Genomic DNA, 23338 nt, shown 5'->3' on the forward strand with positions numbered 1-23338 from the left:
GATGGCGAAAGTTGCATGAGATTAATCCAGTGCTGGTGTCACAATGGTATGTGGAAAAATTGCAATGATATTTCAAATGATCACTAATGGGAATTTTGACAGAAGTTTCAGACGATAACGTCTTTGTACTAAAATGGGAGCACAATGCTTTTCAGTGAAATTCTTGTCATTTTTGAAATCTGTTTTAAGACCAATTTTCAGTCAAAGTGCTCTTCTTACAAATTCAGAGTTCTGCTAACTTGCATACCAACTATAGCCAACAGGGAGAAACAAAATCAAATATACATCTGTAAATATACTTCCATTTTTTGCAGCCTTGAATATTACAGACATACGATTTGTCTTGTTACTCTCTTTTGTTAAAGTTTCTCACGATGCATTTGTACCACATGGTGATTTTATGACGTCTGATGAGTGTACAGAAATGTTGAGTGACACCTTTCATTTCAGTATGCGTAAATATGTTGTCTCTATGGCTGGTGTTGTCCAGTGGAAAAGATGTGGAATCAGGAATATGTTCTAGCCATTGGGAGTAGATATAATTAAGATAATTACTATACTTTTAAAAGCCCTTTAAAGTCTGTAAATGAAAAGACTGAGTAGAAGATAATTAGTATTGCTGTTAATAGTACAGTAAGTTGCGTTGTTTTTTTGTCCCTCTTGATTTAAAAAGAAAAAAAAAGTTTTGGAAAGAAAGTGATTTGCAAGGAACGTTATTTCATGACCTTTTATTCAGAATGGTCTCCTAAACTTATGAACTTATGATTGAAGACACCATTTACACATCATTAGTGTTTTGTGTATATGTATACATATACAGTTTTTCTGCTGCACTGTTCACACTCTTCAGAGAAATAAATCTCCCACATGTATTGTCTCATTTTTGTAAAACATGAGACAACTTACTGTAGATTCTATCCACCTGAAGCAAAGCTCAGCTAAAAATAATTTTCTTTAGAATCCAAAATATAAGATGACCTAAACCTGAATCTCTCTCTCTTTTTTTTTTTTTTTTAAGTCATTCATTTCCAATGGTCATTTCTTTATCCTTTAGATAGATAGGATAACTATCTTTGGTACACATGAACAAAAGAAACACTTGTTAATAGCTACAGAGCACCTTTTATTTATGCATAACTGTCTTAAATTCATAGACCTATTCTACGTCCTTTTAGGTCTTTCACAGCGAGGTCCCTTGGGGAGGTATTCATCTTGTCTGTTTTAAGTTTCTAATTTAGGAGTGGCTCAAAGAGCTGAAATGTGATTTGTGAGTTTGGCTCTATTAACTGAAGATAAGATCTTCCTTAAGGGCTGTTCAGAGCACTTCAGCCACACACTGTACGTAGACAGTGTCTTGGTCCCACTTAAACAATTAACTTGAGATTCTTTTTACCTGTCATTAGGGTCATTCTGGGTCTCATGACTTTTCAAGTTATATTATTGCAATAAGCTTAGACTTTCATAACATTATTATACTGTGGCATCGCAGGGAGGATTAGCAAATGTTCTCCTCACAACCATTAACTCTAGGGACTTTTTCTTTGCCTTTGTTCTGTGTGATTCTTAACTAGCTTAGTTTCCTGCCTTGAATTGCAAGTGTGAAATTGTCTACAGGAGATTTTATGTGTTTCATCGAGATGTCCAGCTTAATCAGCTCGTTGTCTGTCTGTGTGAATTGCACTAAGTATAAATTCCTTTGTTGTCTGTCTAAACACAAGATTTAGTGCAACTCCTAGTGAGCTTGCCTTGAGCATGGGTAATTGTCTGGAGCTGGGAGCAACATCAGCACTTAGAGAAAGATACCTGCTGCATTTGCAAAGTTTGTATTTATTAATACAAATGTAGCAGAGCTTTTGAAGGATTCACCAGCAAAACCATTTTTGAATGCAAATATGGCATTTGATAAATACAACAATGTGGCTGTATTTTTTGGGTGTGAAAATTTCACCCAAACAATGAGCAGAGTATGAGAATCATTGCTTTACATGAGCAAATGAATATTTAATATACATCCAAATCCCATTTCTCAGAACTGCATGTACATCTGTCTTCACAATTATTATTTGATTCCACGTTTAATTAAGTCACGACTAAAACCTTTTTGACTGAGTTACTGCAGAATCACACCTCGGATTTTTGTTTTATTGTGATGATTCTTTTTAATTGAATCTAAATCATGCCTAGGTCCATATTTTGCAAAGTGCTTCTAAATATTAATGCTTTACTGCCTAGGAGCTACTGTCTACATAGCTAGTAGGGAGGAAACAAACTTAATGGAATCTGTTTTCTGCTTCATTATAAAACCCTTCAGAAATGAGCCCAGCAGGCCTGGCTGTGACCTCCGTAACCCGACTGCCTTTCCCAAGCAACTGGTTCTTAGATAACACTTCTGCAATTAATTGCATACCGGGGCTGGGATCGCCAGACCAAATCAGATCAATGACCCAGCTCACTGAGTACCTCCTTTGACAGAGCTCAGCACCAGCTGTTCCAGAGGAAGATCAAAATATTCCCTTGGTGGACAGTCATGACATAATCAGCCCACTGGGGCGCTTCCTTTCTGTGCCTGAACTGCAGAACATACTGGGAGAGTATCAAAAGACTGATACCTGTTATTTTATTGCCTTATCTAAAGTAACTTTGAATGTCCATAAAGATATGAACTTTTTTTTTTTTTGTCTGGAACACAGCTTCACGCTTTGCTGTCACTTTGCTGCAGTGGTTTCTGCGGGCTGTATGAGCATTGCTCTGAGTTCCTTTGGTATTTTCTTTTAGTTCCTTGGGTTGCCCCACTTGTTACTTGTAGGATTTCATCTGTCATTTTATCCTCCTTTAATCTTTTATACCTTTGTCACGACCTCATTTTTATCCTGGTTTTTACTGTTAGTTCTTACCTCAATTTATGTGAACCTAAGGAATCTGGGGAGGCTGTTACTTCCCATGGTGATGATGGCTCTTGTAAAGGAGATGCTCTTCCTGCAAAGACCCCAAACCAAGCAACATCTGTGGTCTGTGTATAGCTCTGTAATAATTTATAGTGATGGCAGTGAATTTAATGAACATTGAGTTTGAATGAACACTAACTTAAAGATCTAAACATTACATCTTAAGTACAAAAGAAAGGGCACATAGGAGCAGGAATAGCTCTGATACTCTTTCATTTTTTACTATTGTAAGTGTTCAATTACCCACTTGAAGGAATCGGCAGATAAAATAAAGCACTGACAAACTCCTCTTTATTGTTACTGTCACTTTTTTCTTTCCTTCTTTCAGATGATCATTCAAGGGTGAGATTGCAACTGCTGGATGGGGACCCTCACTCTGACTACATCAACGCCAATTACATCGACGTAAGGCTCATGGACATTCCTGAAGTGACAAACACTCCTGCTGACAAGCCTGCTTACCAATTTGGTGCATCTCATGTAGGGACAGACTGCCGGTCTGATATGAATGGCAGCTGAAAGTTATACAGACATCATGTTGTGACAGGGAGAAGGTTCTTGGCCTCCAGTTTATTCTTTCTGACCAGTCTAGACAGATGGAGATTTCCTGTGTCTGACAGATCCACAAACATAAGTGGAATGTGGGCTAAATGCGAGATGTATGTGAAAATCAATATCAGCCCCTCGCAATAACATTAACAGATATCTGAGATTTATTGACTGCATACAAAGTCGTAGGACAGAAGGAATAAGTGGATTGACTTTTTTTTATAGTATTGTAAAATAACATTTAAAAAGCAAACTCTTACGCACACAGGATGGTCAAATGAACATGCATTTCTTTCATGCATCTCCTAATGCTTAGGAACATGATGCTGTTCAAAAGAGTTTCTTTAATAGAAGAAACCAAAAAATGCGCTTCATAAAGTTACGTACCACTGGCATTCAGTGTTATCATACAGGGGCAAACCCACCCCTTTCTTGTTTTTCCAACACAAAGATGCAGTTTTTTCTGTGCTAGTTTTCAGAGCTGACCATGGGTTAATTATGGCACTTTTATTTCTTTGAATGAATAGTGAAAACTGCTCCGTTCCTGTTTTCTCTTTGCTATGATGAGATCTTATGATTTTGTGGGGTTTTTATTACTCAACCTGAGTGAGATACCATCACTTAAAATCTCATGGGGCAGCCTCGTTCTTTATCTTCATGTGTTCAACAACCATTGTTAGTACACCATTAAGTGTATGACAGTCGTTGGTGCCTGGAAGGTATAAAATGCATGCTCTTGTGCTTTGTTTAACTGTGATCTCAGACCATCACAATTTTTTCTTTTTTTCCAGGGGTACCACCGGCCTCGTCATTACATTGCAACTCAAGGCAAGTTCATTCTTGTATGTCTATATATTTGTAAAACCTCTGCTGTTTTAAATTGCTGTAGGAGTTATCTCTAGGGTGACATCTGCTCTGGGAACGTCTGAAGTTCCAAGATATTTAAGACACTCAAACACAAAATCTCAGCTGCAGGAGTAAGACTTAGAGGTGGCAGTGCAATCTATAATGTGCCCTTTGTGCGTGAAATATGAGATTAGAACTAAAAGGGACTTAACGGAGCTTGGGTTTACCTTCTGGAGTGAAATTGCTTGGGGAAGGCTGTATGAATATGCCTCGGACTGATGAGTTTTTGTTGGTGGGCACTATTAGGAAATGCATTAGAACACCATCTTCTGCAAATTAGTTGAAATTTCCTCTGCCTATAGGGGCCAAAAAAAAAAAAAAAAAGCTAACCAACACAATTCAATGTTCAGAGCTATCAGTGTTAGATGATGAGCCTCCCTACTCCTGGTCTGTGCACTAGGATGCTGTTGTCCTGCATCGCTGGGCAAACTATTTTGCTATGACCAATTCCTCTACCATTATTTGTTCTCATTTCACTGCATTCCTTCCTTCCCTACAAATGTGTTGCTACCATAAACGACCCTGTTCTTAAGTTCCGCTTTGTGACTTTCTCACTGGTTTGTCCCTGATGAAGGAGTAAAGGAACATACCAGAATAAAATTAGTGTGTGGGTTTATAAGGGTATAGGGAATGCAGCAATGCAAAGAACATGGAGGATGGAATTTGGACAGGATTGGGTGAAGTTTGAGTGAAGGATTTCACCTGCAGCATAGAGGAGGAGAAGGAAACAAAGTCAGAGAGAGACTCTAGTCTAATAAATCTTTTGCTGTTTGGCTGTTGGAGCCTGATTTTTTTTCCTCTGGGAGGACTTCAAAAAATTGTGGATTTATGCATGTTTTCTCCTTCATAATTAGTAAATATTAAAGTATGAATAGAGGAATTTGTGTTGCATCACATGAAAAATTTCCATGCAGCCTTAATTCCAGAGAGACTGCATGGTGCATCCACCTCCCATTGCTTATACGTGATTTCCTACAGGAGCTATCTCCCCTGTTTACAATACAGCCATCACCTCTGCGTACAGCCTGCTAGCACCTTAAATACTTGCTGCAAGGAAGGACAAGGTGTCTGATACCTCAAAGAGCTCTAGGCTGTTTAGTGCCTGTAACCCTGAATCATGGAGAGATGCCCTGGAAGGGAGAGTAGGATCCTGTGGGATCCACAGGGCAGTGGCTAGGAAATAGCTGAAATGGGTTGTTGGCATTAAATACTCTCTCTGAAGATGTCCTTTTGTCTTTTCTGTTGCCCCAGGGCCGATGCAAGAGACAGTGAAGGATTTCTGGAGAATGATTTGGCAAGAAAACTCTGCAAGCGTTGTCATGGTCACCAACTTGGTGGAAGTGGGCAGGGTAAGGGTACCATTTTCCCAGCAAATACAACCAAACCAGTGCTGAGTATAGCACCATGTTGCTGCTGCAGGCATGCTCAGCCAGTGAAATGCTTTTTGCTTACTGTAGTAAGGGAATGAATTAATCCACTCAGGGTTTTTTCCTCTAAAGTGCTAGATTTTGTAATACTTAGCTGCTTCCATTCCAAACTAATAAGGATCTTGTTTCTGGTGTAAGTCTTGACTTTAGCAGAGTTAGACAAATTTATGCTAGCTGAGGAGCTGTCTCCTTTTCAGTACAGAGGGAAAAAAAGGGTTTAATAATAATTATTCTTTGTCTGTATAATTTGAATACTTCCCTACCCACAAAAATCTGGAGGGGAGAGGACGTGTGGCTGGTGTTTGAGCTGATCAAAAGAGCTCTTTAAATGACGCTTCAAAGCCAAGAGTTTCTAATCATTTCAGAATATCACAATTCCATGGTGGTGTGAGACCATGCATAGCTGAATCCTGGGGCCACCCAGCACCCTTGGCCTCCTCACCAGCCACAGCTTCACTCTGTTGGATACAGGTGGACCAGGAGTCCCTGTGTAAGCACAGAGTGATGGCCAAAGACCAGGATGGGACGAAGCATGAATAACTCAAAGGGTGCGGGCTCGCTGTGGCCAGCTCTAGGGAATAAGAAAAAGGCACACCTGGGGTGTGTTTTCCTTAGTGCATTCTCCCCACTCCTGATAGTGGAGTCTCTTTGGTTTAGAGAGATTCTCAGCCAGAAACCATCACTTTAAAATGTTGTCCTTCTGTTTCTCACCTTCGATTCCTGTTGTACTAAAAAAAAACATTTAAGCAATTGATTATTCACAACTGTTAGTAATTCAGCTGCTTTTTATTTGATTTCCTTTAGATCTCATGGTTGAATGCCACCTGGTTCTGTTCATTTATTGTTATTTATTCTATTTTACTTTCTACTGACACTTCAATTTGAAATAAACTCTTTTGTGTAAAAAACAAAAAAACTAAATTAATAATGTTTTATATTTATAAATGCTGTTTATGACTAGAACTGGAATATGAAAGCTGCTCTGCATTAGCTAGTCATCTCAGCTTTTAGGTGCTGTTTCACTTTTTCATGCTACAGCATTTAATAGCTTGATAGCTTTTGTTATCCTATATGTCCCCTCTAAAGCTTCACAGCCCCGGTTTTTATTTTTTATTTGGTTTTGCACATGGCTTCTGAAAGTAGCTAAGCTTGGGATGTGTTCACATGATCAGGAGATTTCTTTCAGGAGCCTAAGCTCAGGCACATCATAAATGTCAAATTTGTGTCCTTATCTGGTAAGGGATGCTTTAAACCCAAATAAATTTAATGCATCAGGAAGTATTGCACAGTCCCTATGAACTGAAATTGTTTAGCTGTACAGAGACCGTTTGAAATCACAGTAACAATAGCAAGAACACTTTTTTTCTTAAAGATGGTGATGCTAGTGACTGCAAGGTGTTCTGTAAACCTGACATATGGTCTGGGCTTCTGTGGGAATTTAAGAAAGGCTATCCTAAAAAAAAAAAAAAAAAAGTTAAATGAATGCTTTAATTAGTATTCACTACGGAGTAAACTTCTGTATTTGGTAAGGGAGTTTTGATCTCATTTATTTACTCAGTTTTGGCATGGTCTGTACATCACGAGAAATTTCACTTTGTGTCATCTTCAGCTTGAAAGTGGAGTAAAATGTGTCAGCTCTGTCTCAAGTTAAATGACTTCCTCTCAACGTTTTCTTTCCCTCCTGCCAGGTGAAATGTGTTCGGTACTGGCCAGATGACACAGAGGTCTATGGCGATATTAAAGTCACACTAATTGAGACAGAACCACTGGCAGAGTATGTCATACGCACATTTACTGTACAAAAGGTAAGGAAATCTTCAGTCAGCTAAAATTTTGTTATAACACTCAGTTTTTGATCTGAGGTGAAATCTGGGAAGCATGTCCAGAGATCTGGAGATAGGAACCCAGTGTGGCTCGGTTTCACCTCAGAAACCTAAATTTTTGACAGGTATTCCAATTTTGGATAAATGATTTTACTCAAATATTGTGCTGTAGCCACAAAAGTAGAATCCACAGTGCATGAAGTTTAAATGCATCCAAAAGCCAGCAGGTAGTTGACTATATGCCAGGAATAATAACTATCCCATTTCACAGTGGAAAATTATAGATGAAGAAAAGATACCAGTTAAATTGATGCCAGAGATGATCCCTTTCCAATAGAAATAAAATACGATACAGGCTCAGTTACGAAAAATTGTCCCTAAATCAGCAGGATTCAGAAGATTTGTTATATATAATTAGAAATCAGATGTCTAAATATCAGAGTATCCCATGTCTGTCCAAATCACTCTCCAAACACTCAGTAAGTGTTTTTAAAGCTTTTCAAAAATTCCTACTAAGACAACTTAAGCTTAACCACAGTGGGAATGTTCCAGTTTACTAACATACCAGATCCACCTTCCACTGAATCACTAAAAAACCTGGCAAAAAATGCTAATGCCAAAATCTGACAGGATAGTGGACTCCACATATGTTTCCCGTGCAATAAAATGTCACAACTAACTGACACTTCTATGTTACTCTTGGCAGGACGTATACAAGTGGTGTCGGTTTTCCTGCACCAGTAACTTGGTTTTACCAGGAAAGCCAAGTGGTGGGTTTGAGTATCAGTTTCTGCCCTATTTGGAGGTAGCAGAAAATCTAGGGTGTGTGTATTATTTAGGTGTTCATTCCCCAGTCTGTTGCTTCAATGCCTCAAGAAAGATTTGAGAGTGATGGTTTGGAGATATCACAAAACCAGACTGGATAAGTGCAGGCCTGGTATGCCGGGACTGACATCGCTCTGTAATGGTCCTAATCAGCTGGTTTTGAACCCTAAGACCACAGGTTTGACACAGGTGCTGGCATTCACCTTCATAGTCCTCGGTTGTACGTTACCCGGTTCATTTGTAGTTGGAGTGCATCTCGATCCTTCACCTCGAAATCTCTTGGAGTGAGAAGTGGTACAGGACATGTTCCTGCGTGTAATTAGAGCTAGCTGCTTGTTCAGCCCTCTGCGTGAGGGAAGGGAGCACTGATGAGAATATGCTGATTGCAGTCTGATGGAAGAAAAATAGAGGCTGTGTTGTCTCCTCAGAAAGGCTACCATGAGATCCGAGAGATTCGGCAGTTCCACTTCACCAGCTGGCCAGACCACGGGGTTCCTTGCTATGCCACGGGCCTCTTAGGCTTTGTTCGGCAAGTGAAGTTTCTCAACCCCCCAGAAGCAGGACCTATTGTTGTGCACTGCAGGTATGCAAACTGTGTCTGAGCCTTTCCTCCATCAGCTTTTTCAGCTTTTTTCTTTCTTCTCATTTGGCAATAACTATGTTTTGTTTGTTTAAGAGTATAATTTGTGGGCCTCCCAGGGAAACAAAGTAGAATCCGGTTTTCTTTTCTAAAGTGGCAGCTCTGGAGCTTAGCTGGCGTGAACTGGAGATGATATAAGTAGGTCAGAGAGGGCTATTCGAATGTAGAGGACTCTCTGGTGGCCCATACTCTCTTAGATGCTCATAGTAGAGCTGGGAAAATGGTAAATATCTGGGGCAGCCAGTCTAGTCATTATCTACAACAAACCTCACGTGGCAGTACGGGTGATGCCTACCAAAAAAAGGAAAAGAGGTCTGTGGACAGGGAATTTTAAAGCAACTTTGCTTTTCTGTACACACATTCACTGCAGTTCAGCTTTGTACTAGGGTACAGTAGGTTTTATCTCAAACATTTTTTTGTCTTCCTGGCTCTGGATACCTGCCATGTGCATCTTAGCCTTCTCAAAGCCCAGGGTCTGGAATGGGGATTTCAGACCGAAAACCAGCCCTGTGTCTTCCAGATAGTACATAAGAAGTGAATGCCTGAGGAAAACTGACTGCTTGGTTTACAGCCATGAAAATTCAGTTTATTGATTTGCATGCTGGCTACTTCCCTGGCTGCTGCTGCTACTGGTGTGTGCTCTTTTAGCACCATCGTCTTCCAACTGAGCTTAAGACCCTACTGTGCAAGGCAGTACATGAATATGTAGGAGAGTGTGCCGACACGCAGAACTAGCAGTCAGAGATGCAATCAGACATGCTAATGGTGGAGGGAGAGCAGAGACTCCCAGGGCTGCCATCAGAGCTAGGAAGAGAAACCAGCTCTCCTGACTTGTCCTAACTCTCCTAATACTTATCACCAGCAACTTACAGCAAAGGAAAAATTGGTGGGGAGGTGTTATGCTAGATTGGATCAATAGTTCATATAATTTCTGTGGATGATGCATTGCGGATCAGAAGATGGTAACAGAACTCAGAAAGAATTTTCTGCATTAGTGAGCCTTGGATGTAGGTAGGTGTCCTTTCTATGGCTTTCCAGATAAAATGGTTGCTCCTGTAATACGCTATAGTTATGCAAACCCTTGTTATAATGTGACTTCAAATTAAGAGTGCCTGGCTACAGAAAACAAGTTTGGCTTTGGAGCAGCTACTTGTGCAGTGCTTTGCTCAGAGCTCAGTGCACGTGTTCTGGAAAGGAGCCACGGACGGAGCACGAGGGTAGAGAGCAGAGCTGGCTGCCCCCAGATCTCACCCTGAGCACTCCACAGGCACCTACCTCCTAGTGCCACCCTCTGAGATCAGGAGGAGAGAAAGAGAATATGCCTCACAATCACTTTAAAAAGGAAAACCAGCTAAATCTTTCAACAGTTTGGGGTGGTTTTTGTTTTTCTTTTTGTTTATTGGTTGTTCTTTTTTTATTATTATTATTTTATTTTTTTTAACGAGCAAGTGCTGAATCAGATTTATAATAAAATATGGCTAAACCAGAGGAGCTGGCAGAAGGGAATTCTTTCAGAGCTCTCAGGGCTTGAATTTGCAGCCTTGGTGCTGTGACATGGGTCTGGCCTTGGAAGGAGTCTGAACCTGATTCATCGTCACCAAGAAAGCAAGGAGAAATTTTTCATCCTTCACATTTTAATGAATAAATGCCATTTCCTCTCCGTTATTTATCTGCTTTTGAATTTTAATGACTTGCTTTAAGTGGTAATTACCAAATTCTCCCTACCGATGCCTGGCTGGATATTATCACTATTCGATATTTATGAAGTGCCAGGGTCCTCTAAATATAGAAATGTTATAACTATTTGTTAAAATTCTGAAAAGCTGAGAGATAAAGAGAGAGGAAATGCCACTTATTCATTAAAATTCTGCAAATGAAAAATATCTTCTCTCTATTCAGCAGTTGATTAATCTGGTCCATTAATTTATGGTCATTCATATCTCCTTGCTTTCGGCTCTGCTGGAGTTTTCGTGCAACTGAAGTTTCCCGGATTAGAGCTGAGTTTTCCTTCTTTTTTTGGCATAATGTGAAGAGATGTTCTCCTCTTTCTATCCTTCACACCTAAACAGCTTTGGATGATTTCCCGGGAGGGAAGGAGGACACAATGACAACACACTTTGCAGGAGATGGTCCGATTCTCACACACAGCTAAGGGTTCTAAACTGAAGGGTTTGAGTAGCCTCAGGCTCCCCTCTCTGTAATTTTACAATGCACAACTTGCAATCAGCCTGCCTGGGACCCAACTTCCTCTCGATTAAAAAGGGAGAAGAAGTGTTTGAGGCAAAGGACTGTTTCATCATACCCGCTTGAATAAATGGGCATGCGTTTTCCAAGTCGCATGGGAAGAAAACCCTAAGAGAAGCCCCCCCACCTCCCCTGCTCTCCCAGGCTGTATCTTTTTGCAACCTGAAGGCTGCTCTCCCACAGTTTGATGAGATGTGCAGGTGAACCGACCCATAAAACCAAAACAAATATTTTTCTGAATAATGTTTCTGTTGATTTTCAAGAAAACAAAGCCCTCTTTCCTCCTTCCTGGGTCTGCTTCCCTTTCAAGAAATATTCTTTCACCTCATTCCCTTAAATCCTAAGCCTATTTAACTGGACACGAGAGGGGAGCAGCTTCCAGAAGACAGCTGTGTTTGTAATAGCTATTTTCTCCTCCATAAAGCCCTGCCTCTCCACAGTCCCCTGATCACGCAGGCCCTCACTGTCTTCTCTTTTTTAGTGCCGGGGCTGGGAGAACAGGGTGCTTTATTGCCATCGACATCATGCTTGACATGGCAGAGAACGAAGGCGTGGTAGATATATTTAACTGCGTGCGAGAGCTGCGCTCCCAAAGGGTCAATTTGGTGCAGACGGAGGTAGGTGCAAGCAGGTCTCCTCTTACCATGTGCTGCTTTCCTGTTGGCTCCTCTGCTCGACAGGAGCCCAGCATTTCATTAAGTCAATGCTTGCCTCCTCTGTGATGAGGTTATACACAACTTTCTTCTCTAAACATGGCCAGATGTACGCTGAATCACATTCACCCGCAGCTACTCAGGGTCTCAAGACAGGAGGGCAAACCTTGAAATTTAATTCTTAGTATTGCTGATTACTTTTATACTCATAGTAGAAAAGACAGTTCCTGAATCCTCTCAGGGCTCATTCATGGGTGTACTGCAGACTCACATAGTACCCATTCTGGATAAATTGCAAGCTAAAAAACAAAAGAAGCATCTTTGATTTAAGCTTAGGGTGCCAATGAAGCAAGCTGCTCCATCTTGTACCATTTAGCAGCTACACAAACTCCCATGGGACTGCTGTTCCGCTACACAAGTTTTACTTGCGTGCTTCCCCTCCTGAGGGACAGAGCAATCGTCTGGAACAGAGAAGGACTTCAGCTTTGCTGAACTTCCCATATCCCATATTTTGTTCAGGGAAATAACTTTTCCCAGAAAACCAGATTCTTCAAGGTGTTTTGAAAAGACAGGTGGAGCAGACTTGTTAGTCCTCTAATTTTTGCTGTTGGTATCATGGGTCTGAAGTACAATCCATTCCTAACAATGAAGAGATCATTACCTCGTGATTGCCAACAGACAAGCTTTACACCCTGATTTCCTCCTTGGCCCAATCCCATTTTGTCCCAGCATTTCTGAGACTGGTGACTTCCCATTTGACTTGTAAATTTGAAATGAATACATGAGACCTCACATTCAATGATGGATGAAATATGCTCACAAAGCTGTCACATAGCACACTGTGTAATTTGTCTCCACATGAAACAGTGCCAAATATGCATAGCAGGCATGACTTAAGGAAAAAAAAAAAGGTGTGATATTTCATGATCTATATTGAAAATACAACTTTAATATTTTATCCCCTCCCCTGTACAGGAGCAGTATGTATTTGTCCACGATGCCATTTTGGAGGCATGTCTCTGCGGCAACACGGCCATTCCAGTTTGTGAGTTCAGATCCATATATTACAACATCAGCAGACTAGATCCACAGACTAATTCCAGCCAGATAAAAGATGAGTTTCAGGTAATTTCATGTATCTATCTCAGTCATTGCAATTGGTGTACTGAAGGTATTTAACAATTTCTGTGTATCATTTTATGATTTCCATCATAGCAGAGAATGGGGACCCTGAACTGAGGTCTGATTTCAGGTGATTTTTGTTGTGTTACTACTGGATCAGGCAGAGGTTTGGTTTTAAGCTTGGGGTTTTTCAGTCTCTGGCAAGGAACATTTCCCATCACTTCAACAGAGCAAGGATACCAATTTTCACAGATAACATTGTACTTCTCCTTTAAGCAAATATTCAGTTGTTCATTTCCTTCTGTAATTTCTGCAGAAACATTTATGCCTCATGGTGCCTTATGCACTGTTCTTGTGGCTTGTATGTTGCCTCAGAGTCTTGACAATCAACTTGTTGATGTAATTCCATACAAAGAGAGAGTGTAGAGTGAGCTCACTGAGCATTACTTTCTCTAGTACTAATTCTTGACTAACTGAAGCTCTCAGTTCACTCTGTATGTTTTTACAAGTACCTGGTGGCCAGAACTGGAATGACATATAATAAAGCAAGTGCTGGAGTAGCACTGTTTACCTGGGGCAAGCGATTAAATGGGGACTGCTCCACCTTGTGCTAACACCACTGCTTATCCCACCCTGATAAACTGAGGCTTGGGACACACAAGCCACCAGCTCTGTGGAGTTGTTCCTCTTGCACAGCAAAGAACTCACCCTAATGGTGGGCTGAACTTTCTACCCTTATTCCCAGTATATCTTTAAGTCCCTTGAGGATTTTCAACTAACACCAGCATGTGGAAAAACATAATATTGTGGGCAATTTGGAGGCAGGTGATTTGGACTGAAAGGAGAGAGAGAGAGGAGACCTCTGCTATTTATTAAGAGTCTATTCTAAATCAACAGTGCAAAAATGGAGATTCCTTTAACTGTGGGAGATGTCCCTCCATTTCCCAGCAAAGTGCCTTTTTCAGGAGAAAGACGTTCAGGAGCCCCAGTCTGAGTCAGGTGCCTCTTTTGCTCCCTCTCTATGCAACAAAAGAATGTGTTTTATCTGAAACCTTGCAGAGAATCATCAGGGTTGATATAGTGAGATAAAGTATGTGGATCTCAACTGATGACAGTTCAATTAAAAAAAATCTGGTTTTATCAAGTGATATCAGATCTGTAAAAGTGTTTCTGGTTTTGGATGCTTGGCGTGAAGGAACTAAATCCTAACTTCATCAAATTATTAAAAAATGTCACTGTTCAGTGTGCTTACTTTGTCATGATGTGAAGTGAGATTTGTTGCCCGTGTGCTTGTTCTTTTGAGCTGCCAGGGGCTGGCAGCTCCTCTGGGAAGGAAATGCTTCTCTGTACCTTGCATAAGAAGTTTGTTTGCTGTCTAGTTGTACAATGTTATTTCTACAGGATTTTAGCTTGGAGCATTCTCCATCCCTAATTGTCTGAATTTAATGCAGAAGATGGTATCTTTTTCCACAGTCTTTATGAACCACTTGATCTAACTACATGTGTTGGTGCAATTTGTATTACTTAGGTCTCACTGTCCCCCAGGTAAGACTGGATGGATTTCTTATGCACTACACATTGTCTAAACATACAAGAGCTCATTCTGGAGATCTTTCATAATCTGAGTAAGCACAAATACAAGGGAGTGAGGGGAAGGACATAAAATAGACAGGAGTAAATCACTAACAAGTCACCTGCCTAATTATCTGCACTGTCAGAGATTTCAGATTTCATGTTGCTTCCCCTGCCAGACTGGATGCTTCCCATCTGTAAACAAGGGGACTTTATGTAGAATAAAGTTTTTGCATAAATGCAAAAATTATGCATCTACTTTATGCATAATTTAGAGCAACTATATTATTCAAATTTTACTTACCACGTGTGTGTCCTATGTGTTTGTCCTTTCTCTGTTCATAACCTCCCTGTAGAAGTCAATCTCTGTAAAAAAATTGTTGGCCCCTATATATTTTGTGTTCATCTGGTGGCTGCAAAGGAATTCACTGTATGACTGCGTGGGCTTTGCTCAGGAGAGGAAAACATGACAAGTAAAAGAGGAATGCCATCAGATAGCTACTGATCTACCACAGCTTAAGTGACAGTGTTAAGAAGTGTTCGCTTGGATTTGCTGTTTTTGACACCTGCTGAGTAACCTGCGGCTGGTTTGTCAGGAGGCATCCACAGTGGATAACACAAAAGAAAATTACATTTAAAGAAACACGTTCTGTCAAGCTGTAGGAAAGACAGATAAGGGTAAAAGACCAGCAGCAAGACCCCGGAGATAAGGTATGGCTAGGTAAGGGAAGCATACCGTGTGTTCCTCCACAAGGAAAGGAGCAATCTAAATAATAGATAAATAATAGAGGCAACAGCTCAACTTTCCTGTTTAACAACAAACAAGCAAACTAAAGCACCCCTTTCCACACACACACACACACACACCTCCTTTCTCTTATTTTTTTGTGTGTATTGTTCAGAGAAATCAATAGTTTGACCAAGGAATCACCAGAGGACATGAACCCACTCGGATGGGCTGGGGGAGCACAAGGTGCTCATGCACAGGGTGCACTCGGAGGGACAGGACATGTGTGTCCACCCCAGGGATGGCAGAAACGTGAGGAGGTTTCACTCCATGACCAGGTCAAAGCTGCAGCTTGTAACGGTGATGGCTATTTCCAACCTCTAGAAAGAGCAGAAGTGTTAACTAACTGCTGTGGGGTTTTACAGCTGGAAATCATTAGAAGGTAGGTTAGTGCCCTGCATTTCTGCTGGAGCTTGCGGTGTTTGGAAGAGAACCTCAGGAGGATGTGCAAACTGCGATGTATTATAACAGCAGCAAGCTCCCCCGTGCTCGTTCTTTTTCATTCTCTGGGATCACAAAGATCTGCTCTTCTAAGTACCTTTAGAGTAAACATATTGTGCAGATGGCATCCTTTTTGGATGTGAATTCAAAGACACTCAGCCTGCTTCTGTCTTTCCTTCTCTTCTTCCCTCCCCACTTTCACAGACTCTCAATATTGTGACACCGCGTGTTCGGCCAGAAGATTGCAGCATCGGGCTTCTGCCAAGGAACCACGACAAGAATCGCTGCATGGATGTGTTGCCCTTGGACCGGTGCCTGCCTTTCCTCATCTCGGTGGATGGCGAGTCAAGTAACTACATCAATGCTGCACTCATGGATGTAAGCAGCTCTTTGCGGGCCCCACTAATCCTAGTCCGCACCAGGTTTATTCATTCTTGGGTTTCTCTTCTGGGAGAAATGGATCCAAAGCAAAAGGACTTGTATTTTCCCTGCGGGTTTTGAGTCTGAGCTCTCCAGGCTGGGCAAAGCCACACAGTTTTTCTCTCCTTTACAGAAGTGTAAAGAAGCTTTTGAGCGTGCAGTCTGAGGTTGTAGCTTAGAAAGGCTGACGAACAAAGAAGTGGTGGGCCAACTCTTCCCACTGGTTGATGCATAAGTTGGAAGAGAAACGTTCACGGGGAGCTGCCAGGTCAGCTCTTTGAAAAGAATAGTTTGCAGTGTGGAGTGAGTGAGTTATTTGAGCTACCGCAGTTAAGAGTATGGGAGTACAGGGATCGGATGTGCAAAAAACCTCAGGACTGAAGGACACGAGTAAAACTGATGTGAATCTGTCTGAAGGCATTTTCCCTCACTTTGTTTATAGGCTAGAACCTCACAGCACAAGTCATTTGTATGGGGTGACTTATGCTGATGGTTTCTTTTTGCTGTGGTGCTTAGCTGCTTTTGGATAGGGATGCCTTTAAAGGCACTAATTATTGCAGTTGGAGTGTCTGTAAATACGGTCTGGGGTGAAGTGTCATCATTTTTTCCCAAGTGATGTTGAATAGGGTCATTTTTTATTTCTTTTTTTTAATTTTGTCTGTTCTTTCAGTCTTTGGGGAACGGTGATAGTACTGCATTTATGAGGTTAAGTCAAATGATCATAGAATTAATTGTAGAGATTTTTTTTTTCAGAAAATTGCGAAGTCTTCACTGCAAATATGCCCGAGGAAACTTTTTTTTTTCTTTTTTTTAAAGTGTGTTCTGTGCCTTAGCAGATCTGTAGAATCAATTCTCTTGTTTCTTAGGGACTGGGAATGTGCTTGCACATTTTAGCCCTCATTACCTCAAAGCACTTTGCTAATACTTGCATCCTTCCATACAAAATTCCTAAATGCATTTTTTTTTTTTGTATATAGAAACTTTTTATAAAGAAAGAGGGAAATCTTTCCAAACTGATCATTTTCCAACAGCTTTCCTTTTCCCATCAATTTTTCACTTCCCATCACCTTGCCCATGTGTGCACCCCAGGAACATGGTGCAGCCACCCCACAGAGCAGTGCAGGGCACGATGCCCTGTCCCCCTCCCAGCCTGGGCCACTCACAGTTGCACCCACAGCTGGCTCATGTGGAGGAGAAAAGGCAAGCCCCCACGGCTGCCATCTTAATAGACTGGGTATTTATTTATTTACTTACTTTAAATCCAAAATCTTAATCTATGTCTTTGTTTGCTTGTTTTTTAAAACCAAGCATTGTAACTTTTGATACACGTCTGCTTCACAGAAACACAGCACAAAGGATGGAGCATTTATAGGCTCGTCTAAGCATTGCCTGCTGTGGTTGGAAAGCAATAGTTTTGAGCTTCTGTCCTTTTATCTCCAGGTGCCTCTCAAACATTCATTAACACAGCCCCGCAGAGGTTAGGACCACGGTTTCTCCCCCTCCTAGTTAGGGAAATTGAGGGCAGAAGGCTTTTTTGAGATGAAAGAACAGGAACAGAAGTTGAATGCCAGTGGTGCAGACCCTGAATACTCCCCCCTATCCTTTTAAAGGATGGCTGCAACCCAACTGTGCCACTTCTGGAGCACCGTGCCACCAGGGAGCAATGGCAGATGGGGCTAATCCCTCTGCTAGGTCCTGGAGTCCATCGCAGCAAGAAGGAGAGCATTTGCTTCCAGCTGTTTTGTTTCCCATTATTATTATTACTGATAGTAGTAATAGTAGAATTAGTATTATTTGCTGAGTCTCAAAATATAAATAATTGATTTAGGTAATCTCTGCTCTTGTGACACTTCTTTAATGAAATGTCTTCATTGGGAGCAAAAGAATCCCATTATGAGACGTTCATTCATTGCACAGCGATAACAAGGAGAAGGATATGTGATTTGTATAATCTGGTTAAATGGCTCAGATTGCCTAGCCATAGCCTCCCGGGTATAATATTCATTTGAATAAAAGTTGATTGATTTTTTTTTTTTTAACTAATCTTATTCTTTTGTTAGAGCCACAAGCAACCTGCTGCCTTTATTGTAACCCAGCACCCTTTGCCCAACACCGTAGCAGACTTCTGGAGGCTGGTGTTTGATTATAACTGCTCCTCCGTCGTGATGCTGAATGAGATGGATGCAGCACAGGTAAGTGATTTTTCATCATTCAGTCACGTAGTCATTCTTAAATCCAAAGGGCTTTAAGAGGGTTTCTGCTGCCATTTTCTTGTGGTCAACAAGTAAATAAAATAAAGGATGAGAACCAGAATGTAATAGGTAATGGTTTTGGTTATTAAGAAGGAAAAGGCCCAGGCCCACATGCTCGAGTCTTTCTAAGGCAGCAGATTCTTACTGCATTTAACAGGGATGAAATATCTAGTATGTTGCCTTCGTTGTGTGTAAATTCTCCTCCAAAACCCATTTCTATTTCTCCTCCTTCCTCCCTAAAAATACGTACTTCATGCTTGACTTTTCACCCAGCATTTCCAGAAAAATAAAACCCAGAGATACACCAAAAACCTAGGAAGGATCTTCTCCCTGAGCTTTCCAGTGAAATTCTGTAGTACTAAGAAGAGCGGTTTGCACCGTTTTTGGAGAAGCACGTTGTGCTGTGTTTTTTTTTTTTATTTTTATTTTTTATTTTTTAAGTGTCATGTGTACGTTGGTTTCTTGGCCACCAAACACACCGTTATTTTCAGAAGTTGAGCTTTCAGGGGGAGGAGCCGCTGCTGTTGCTCCTGTTCCAGAATTTCCAGCCACCTTGCTGATGAGTGGCAGAAGATAACAGCTTTCAAAAAGGCGTAATCATGCAATTTGTGTGAAGAGTACGTTTGGCATTGCTAATTCACCCATTACAGCACTTGTTAAACAGGAGAAGAACTCTCAAGTAGTTGGTACTTCATGGATTAATTTTTCATTTGTGCTTTTGCTGTCTTCAAAATCTTACCGCACTCAAAGGCAGCGGGATTATTGGTCTCGTTTTTTGGATGGTAATGGAGAAACCAATCACCTGGTCATTGAGGGGAGCTCCCTTCAGGGTGGAAGCTGTGGGATTTCATTTCTGTCTGCGGTGAGAGCTCTGCTCAGAAGTGGGCTCTCTTGGTGACCTGCTGAGTCTCAGCCCTCTGTGCAAAGAACTGGAGGTCCTGTGCATTTGCTGCCTCCTGCCTGATTTACCCAGCCTGCTTCTGAGTCTTGGCATGGCATCCAGAGGCAGATTTCATCTTTTCCTTTTTTTCAGACACTTTAAAAGAAAAACAGAGCGTTTTCTGAAAACCAAGCGTACTTTCTCACACTTCGTTCTCAGAAACCTATCAGCCTCAGACAGTGTTATTCTTGCCGACTATCTTTCTGCAGAAGACTTTACCTGCTTTTTTTTTTCCCCTAGAAAATTTCATTTTTTATGAGGTAGTTTTCAGGCACAGAAGAGGAGATTTGGCAGTGCATTAAGTCACTTTGACAGTTATTCTAGCATGGTGTCACCTACCTCAAGTCTGCAGCCAACGCCAAAAACACCCAGCTAGCACTGGAAGTTAAGGATAGCTTTAAAGTTTGCATCTTATGAGCTCTCAAGGCAGGGTGTGAAAGTTTGCTATCAGTTGTGAAAGTGAGATTTCTGGAAAGGAAGTTTAACTGTGTTACGACTTTATGCTTGCACTGTTATTGTACAACAATGTTGTTATTATCTAGCTGCTCATCATTGCTTAATCCAAGCACGACACCATAAGCGCAACAAAACTGTCAGTGTATGGTTGCATGCAAATGCCACATTTGTGTGCTTAAGCAGGATGTTTTGCTCCTCTACATGAAAAAATACACAAAAGCTGTGGTTAAAACCAAATATGTGGTTAATAAATAAAAATGTGGTTAAAATAAATAGTTCAGTGAGCCTTTAACGTACTATGCAAGAAAAAAGTGCAAATAACCCATTTGGAGTTCAGAGAACATAAAAGGTTGTTTCAAGCACTGTATAAGCATATGCGTTTGGGTGGGTGGTCATTCACAGACCTGCTTTATGAGAAGCGGGGTTTTTTTTATTTCAGGTAAAGTTTGGTCTTTCCCTTCTTTCTGCTGCACCTTGAGGTTGTTTCCTAAAGCACCTGTTCAGCTCCATCTCCACCCGCTTGTCTATTGGACAAATGCTTTGAGAGGAAATCAGTAGGCTGCTTGAAAGTCAGGAGGGAGTGTAAGGACAACCTTCAAATGAGGATTTGCTTATGTGGTCTTGGCTTGCTGCTTAATCTTGAAAACCTAACAAGGGCAAAGATGCATACGATTTCATCCCACCCAGTTCGATCCCATGTGATCAAAGGAATAATGGGAATACAGAATTAATGTGGTAGCATGCACACACGATGATATTACTGACAGTGATTGAACCTGAAAAGCCTGAGATCAAGTTCAAATGAGCATCTAGGGGTTTCAAAACTTCTCAAAAATTACACGTGAAAATAGGAAGAAAAAAAAAACTCAGAAAAATACAATCTCAGCAGAAATTGCTAATGAGATCTCATGCAAAACGTTTTCTTGCCATGATCTATTTCCAGACGGGTTTGAAATACTTAGATTGTAATTTGTGTGAATAGTAGTGTGTTTTTTAATGCTTTGAATTCAGTAGCATCAGCATAAGAAAAATGACTTTACAAACTTCAGAGGTTCAGTTGTGGTTCACCCAGAAGTTGAAGTTGCTCTGGTTGCTCTCAGAGCTAACTCGTTTTCCCTCCCCTGCTTGCTGGCAGAGTCAGAATGCCAAGAAGTTTGTTGCACAGAAAAATTCCCCTTTGCTTAAGATGAATTTTGTTGTTGTGTGTACAGTTTCCTCAATAACTTCAAACCTATGTGATTCCTACTACGCTTACCTGCAGACACTGATCTTTTAATGCTCATTTTTAATCTGTGCCGTGTTTGTTTGCCAGCCTCTTTTCTGCACCTCTATATCCCAGAATTCAATCTGAAATTGTGTTCATACTGAGAAAGAAAAAATGTCAAACGTCTAAAATATGTTTGTTTTTGTCTTCACGTTCATGATATAAAGAAGTTTCACAGAGCTAGAAGGAGGTCTTTTCTGAGCAAATACATTCTGTAATAAGGGATTTGCTATGGATTTTGAGCTGGTTATGAATTTGAAGTGGAAGACCGATCATGCATTGCCTTGTTAATATTAAGGTGCTTTCTGCTTTCCTTTCGGTGCTCTCACTAGCTCTGCATGCAGTACTGGCCAGAGAAGACGTCCTGTTGTTATGGCCCAATTCAAGTAGAGTTTGTTTCAGCAGACATCGATGAAGACATCATCAACCGGATATTCCGGATCTGCAACATGGCCAGGGTAAGATCAGCGAAATATCAGATTCCCTATTTATTCTCAAAAATACATTTAGGGAAGGGAAAGAGGCAGAACCTAGACTATGGTTTAGAGATGCTGAATCTCTCACCTAGTAACAGAATTCCACTGCAGAACGTAGTAGCTACTTCCTTTAATTAACATTTAATTGCATCAGTCTATATTGGTAAAAGGCTCTTGGCTGCAAGTAGAAAGTGGAAAGTGGATGATATGAGCTGAAAATCTGTATTTAAATGGAATTCATTTTTCTATGTATATTTGAGAACAATTAATCACTTAGTAGCCAATATAAAACCATCAGTATCATAGGAAATAAACTGAGATAGTGTCAAATGCTCTCCATCTGTTACCTACTGTGCAGCATCTCTGAAGACAAATGCAATGTTTACTGGCTTGACTGGACTCCCAGTGGCCACTGTTTTGCTATAAATAAGCAACTACTGTTTCTGTAAGCAACTTTTTGTCTGCGTTTCTCATCTCCAGTGTAGCTGAAATTATAGAAACAAAGTTTATCTGCACACTGGACCCAGGCAATGCAACTTCAGGGCTGCAGGGAGAGGGTTTCAGCAGGGAATTTTTCTCTCATTAGTTGTTTCCCAGATTGATTATATCTCTTTAATTTTTTTGTTCCTTTTTTTTTTTTTAAATCAGAAGTGGAAACAGGCTCCAAAAATTACATTTCCATACTGTTTAACACATCTGTCTCTGATTGTGTGGTCAGAGCCTGTGAAGCAGTTCAATTATGCCATTATGGAGTAAACCTTGAGGTCTAACTACATGAATGGCTAAATCACTTACCCCATAAATCACCACCTCATAGTCCAAGCCAATTGCCTCTGAACAAGGGACAGCTGTGAAGTCCTACAGCTAATAAAAGTATGGCCCTGGGACTCACACCAAAGCTGGCTTGTGAATGAAGTGCTGGCAGGGTGGATGCTGGGAACTCCCATTTCTCTGCACCCGTCTGTACTCATCACCAACAGCCACTGCTAAAATCCTTGTGAGGATCCTTTCTACCATGGTGCCCACAGATTTTTTTCTGAGGGCCATCTTTGCCTTTAATTCTTACGTCACACCTGACCTCCAGCAGAGGCTACCAGGAAAGTATATTTGATCTATTCTTACGATTTGGTGAGACTTTTTTCTCTAGTGGACACAAAAAAAGGGATCCTTAGCAGATGGTTTCTGCCTGACTTTGTAATATCTGAGATCATGGTTACCATGCAGAATTCTGGAAAGTCCTTGTTCCCGACTCAGGCATCACATATGCAGAGTTGGAGGATGCTAGCATTAATGATATGAAATTTAGAGGGGAAGATGTCATGTAATTGGTACCCCCTGCTTCCTGCCACATTCCCATTAGCATCTTGAAAATGCTCTTTGTTTCAGCCCCAAGATGGATATCGCATCGTTCAGCACTTGCAATACATTGGCTGGCCAGCATACAGGGACACCCCCCCTTCCAAACGCTCCCTCCTGAAGGTGGTCAGAAGGTTGGAGAAGTGGCAGGAGCAGTACGATGGGCGAGACGGCCGCACTGTTGTCCACTGCCTGTAAGTAGAACTGGAAAACGTCTGTAACCTCACAAAATGTGTCTGA

The 23338-nt window shown here is 41.0% G+C and overlaps 1 protein-coding gene across 12 annotated transcripts in view; it reads left to right on the forward strand.

The window, feature by feature from the left end:
* PTPRT (protein tyrosine phosphatase receptor type T) overlaps positions 1 to 23338 on the forward strand; it is a 564167-nt gene that overhangs the window by 531844 nt on the left and 8985 nt on the right. For all 12 annotated transcript variants that reach the window (XM_068700265.1, XM_068700263.1, XM_068700264.1 and 9 more), the window contains 11 exons: positions 3274 to 3350; positions 4286 to 4322; positions 5652 to 5749; positions 7516 to 7632; positions 8904 to 9058; positions 11841 to 11976; positions 12988 to 13137; positions 16139 to 16312; positions 18415 to 18546; positions 21599 to 21724; positions 23129 to 23292. In XM_068700265.1, the coding sequence (XP_068556366.1) occupies positions 3274 to 3350; positions 4286 to 4322; positions 5652 to 5749; positions 7516 to 7632; positions 8904 to 9058; positions 11841 to 11976; positions 12988 to 13137; positions 16139 to 16312; positions 18415 to 18546; positions 21599 to 21724; positions 23129 to 23292 (1366 nt within the window). The remainder of the gene's footprint in view (positions 1 to 3273; positions 3351 to 4285; positions 4323 to 5651; positions 5750 to 7515; positions 7633 to 8903; positions 9059 to 11840; positions 11977 to 12987; positions 13138 to 16138; positions 16313 to 18414; positions 18547 to 21598; positions 21725 to 23128; positions 23293 to 23338) is intronic.

The sequence above is a fragment of the Anas acuta genome, chromosome 16, assembly GCF_963932015.1.
Source record: "Anas acuta chromosome 16, bAnaAcu1.1, whole genome shotgun sequence".
Classification (NCBI taxonomy): Eukaryota; Metazoa; Chordata; class Aves; order Anseriformes; family Anatidae; genus Anas; species Anas acuta.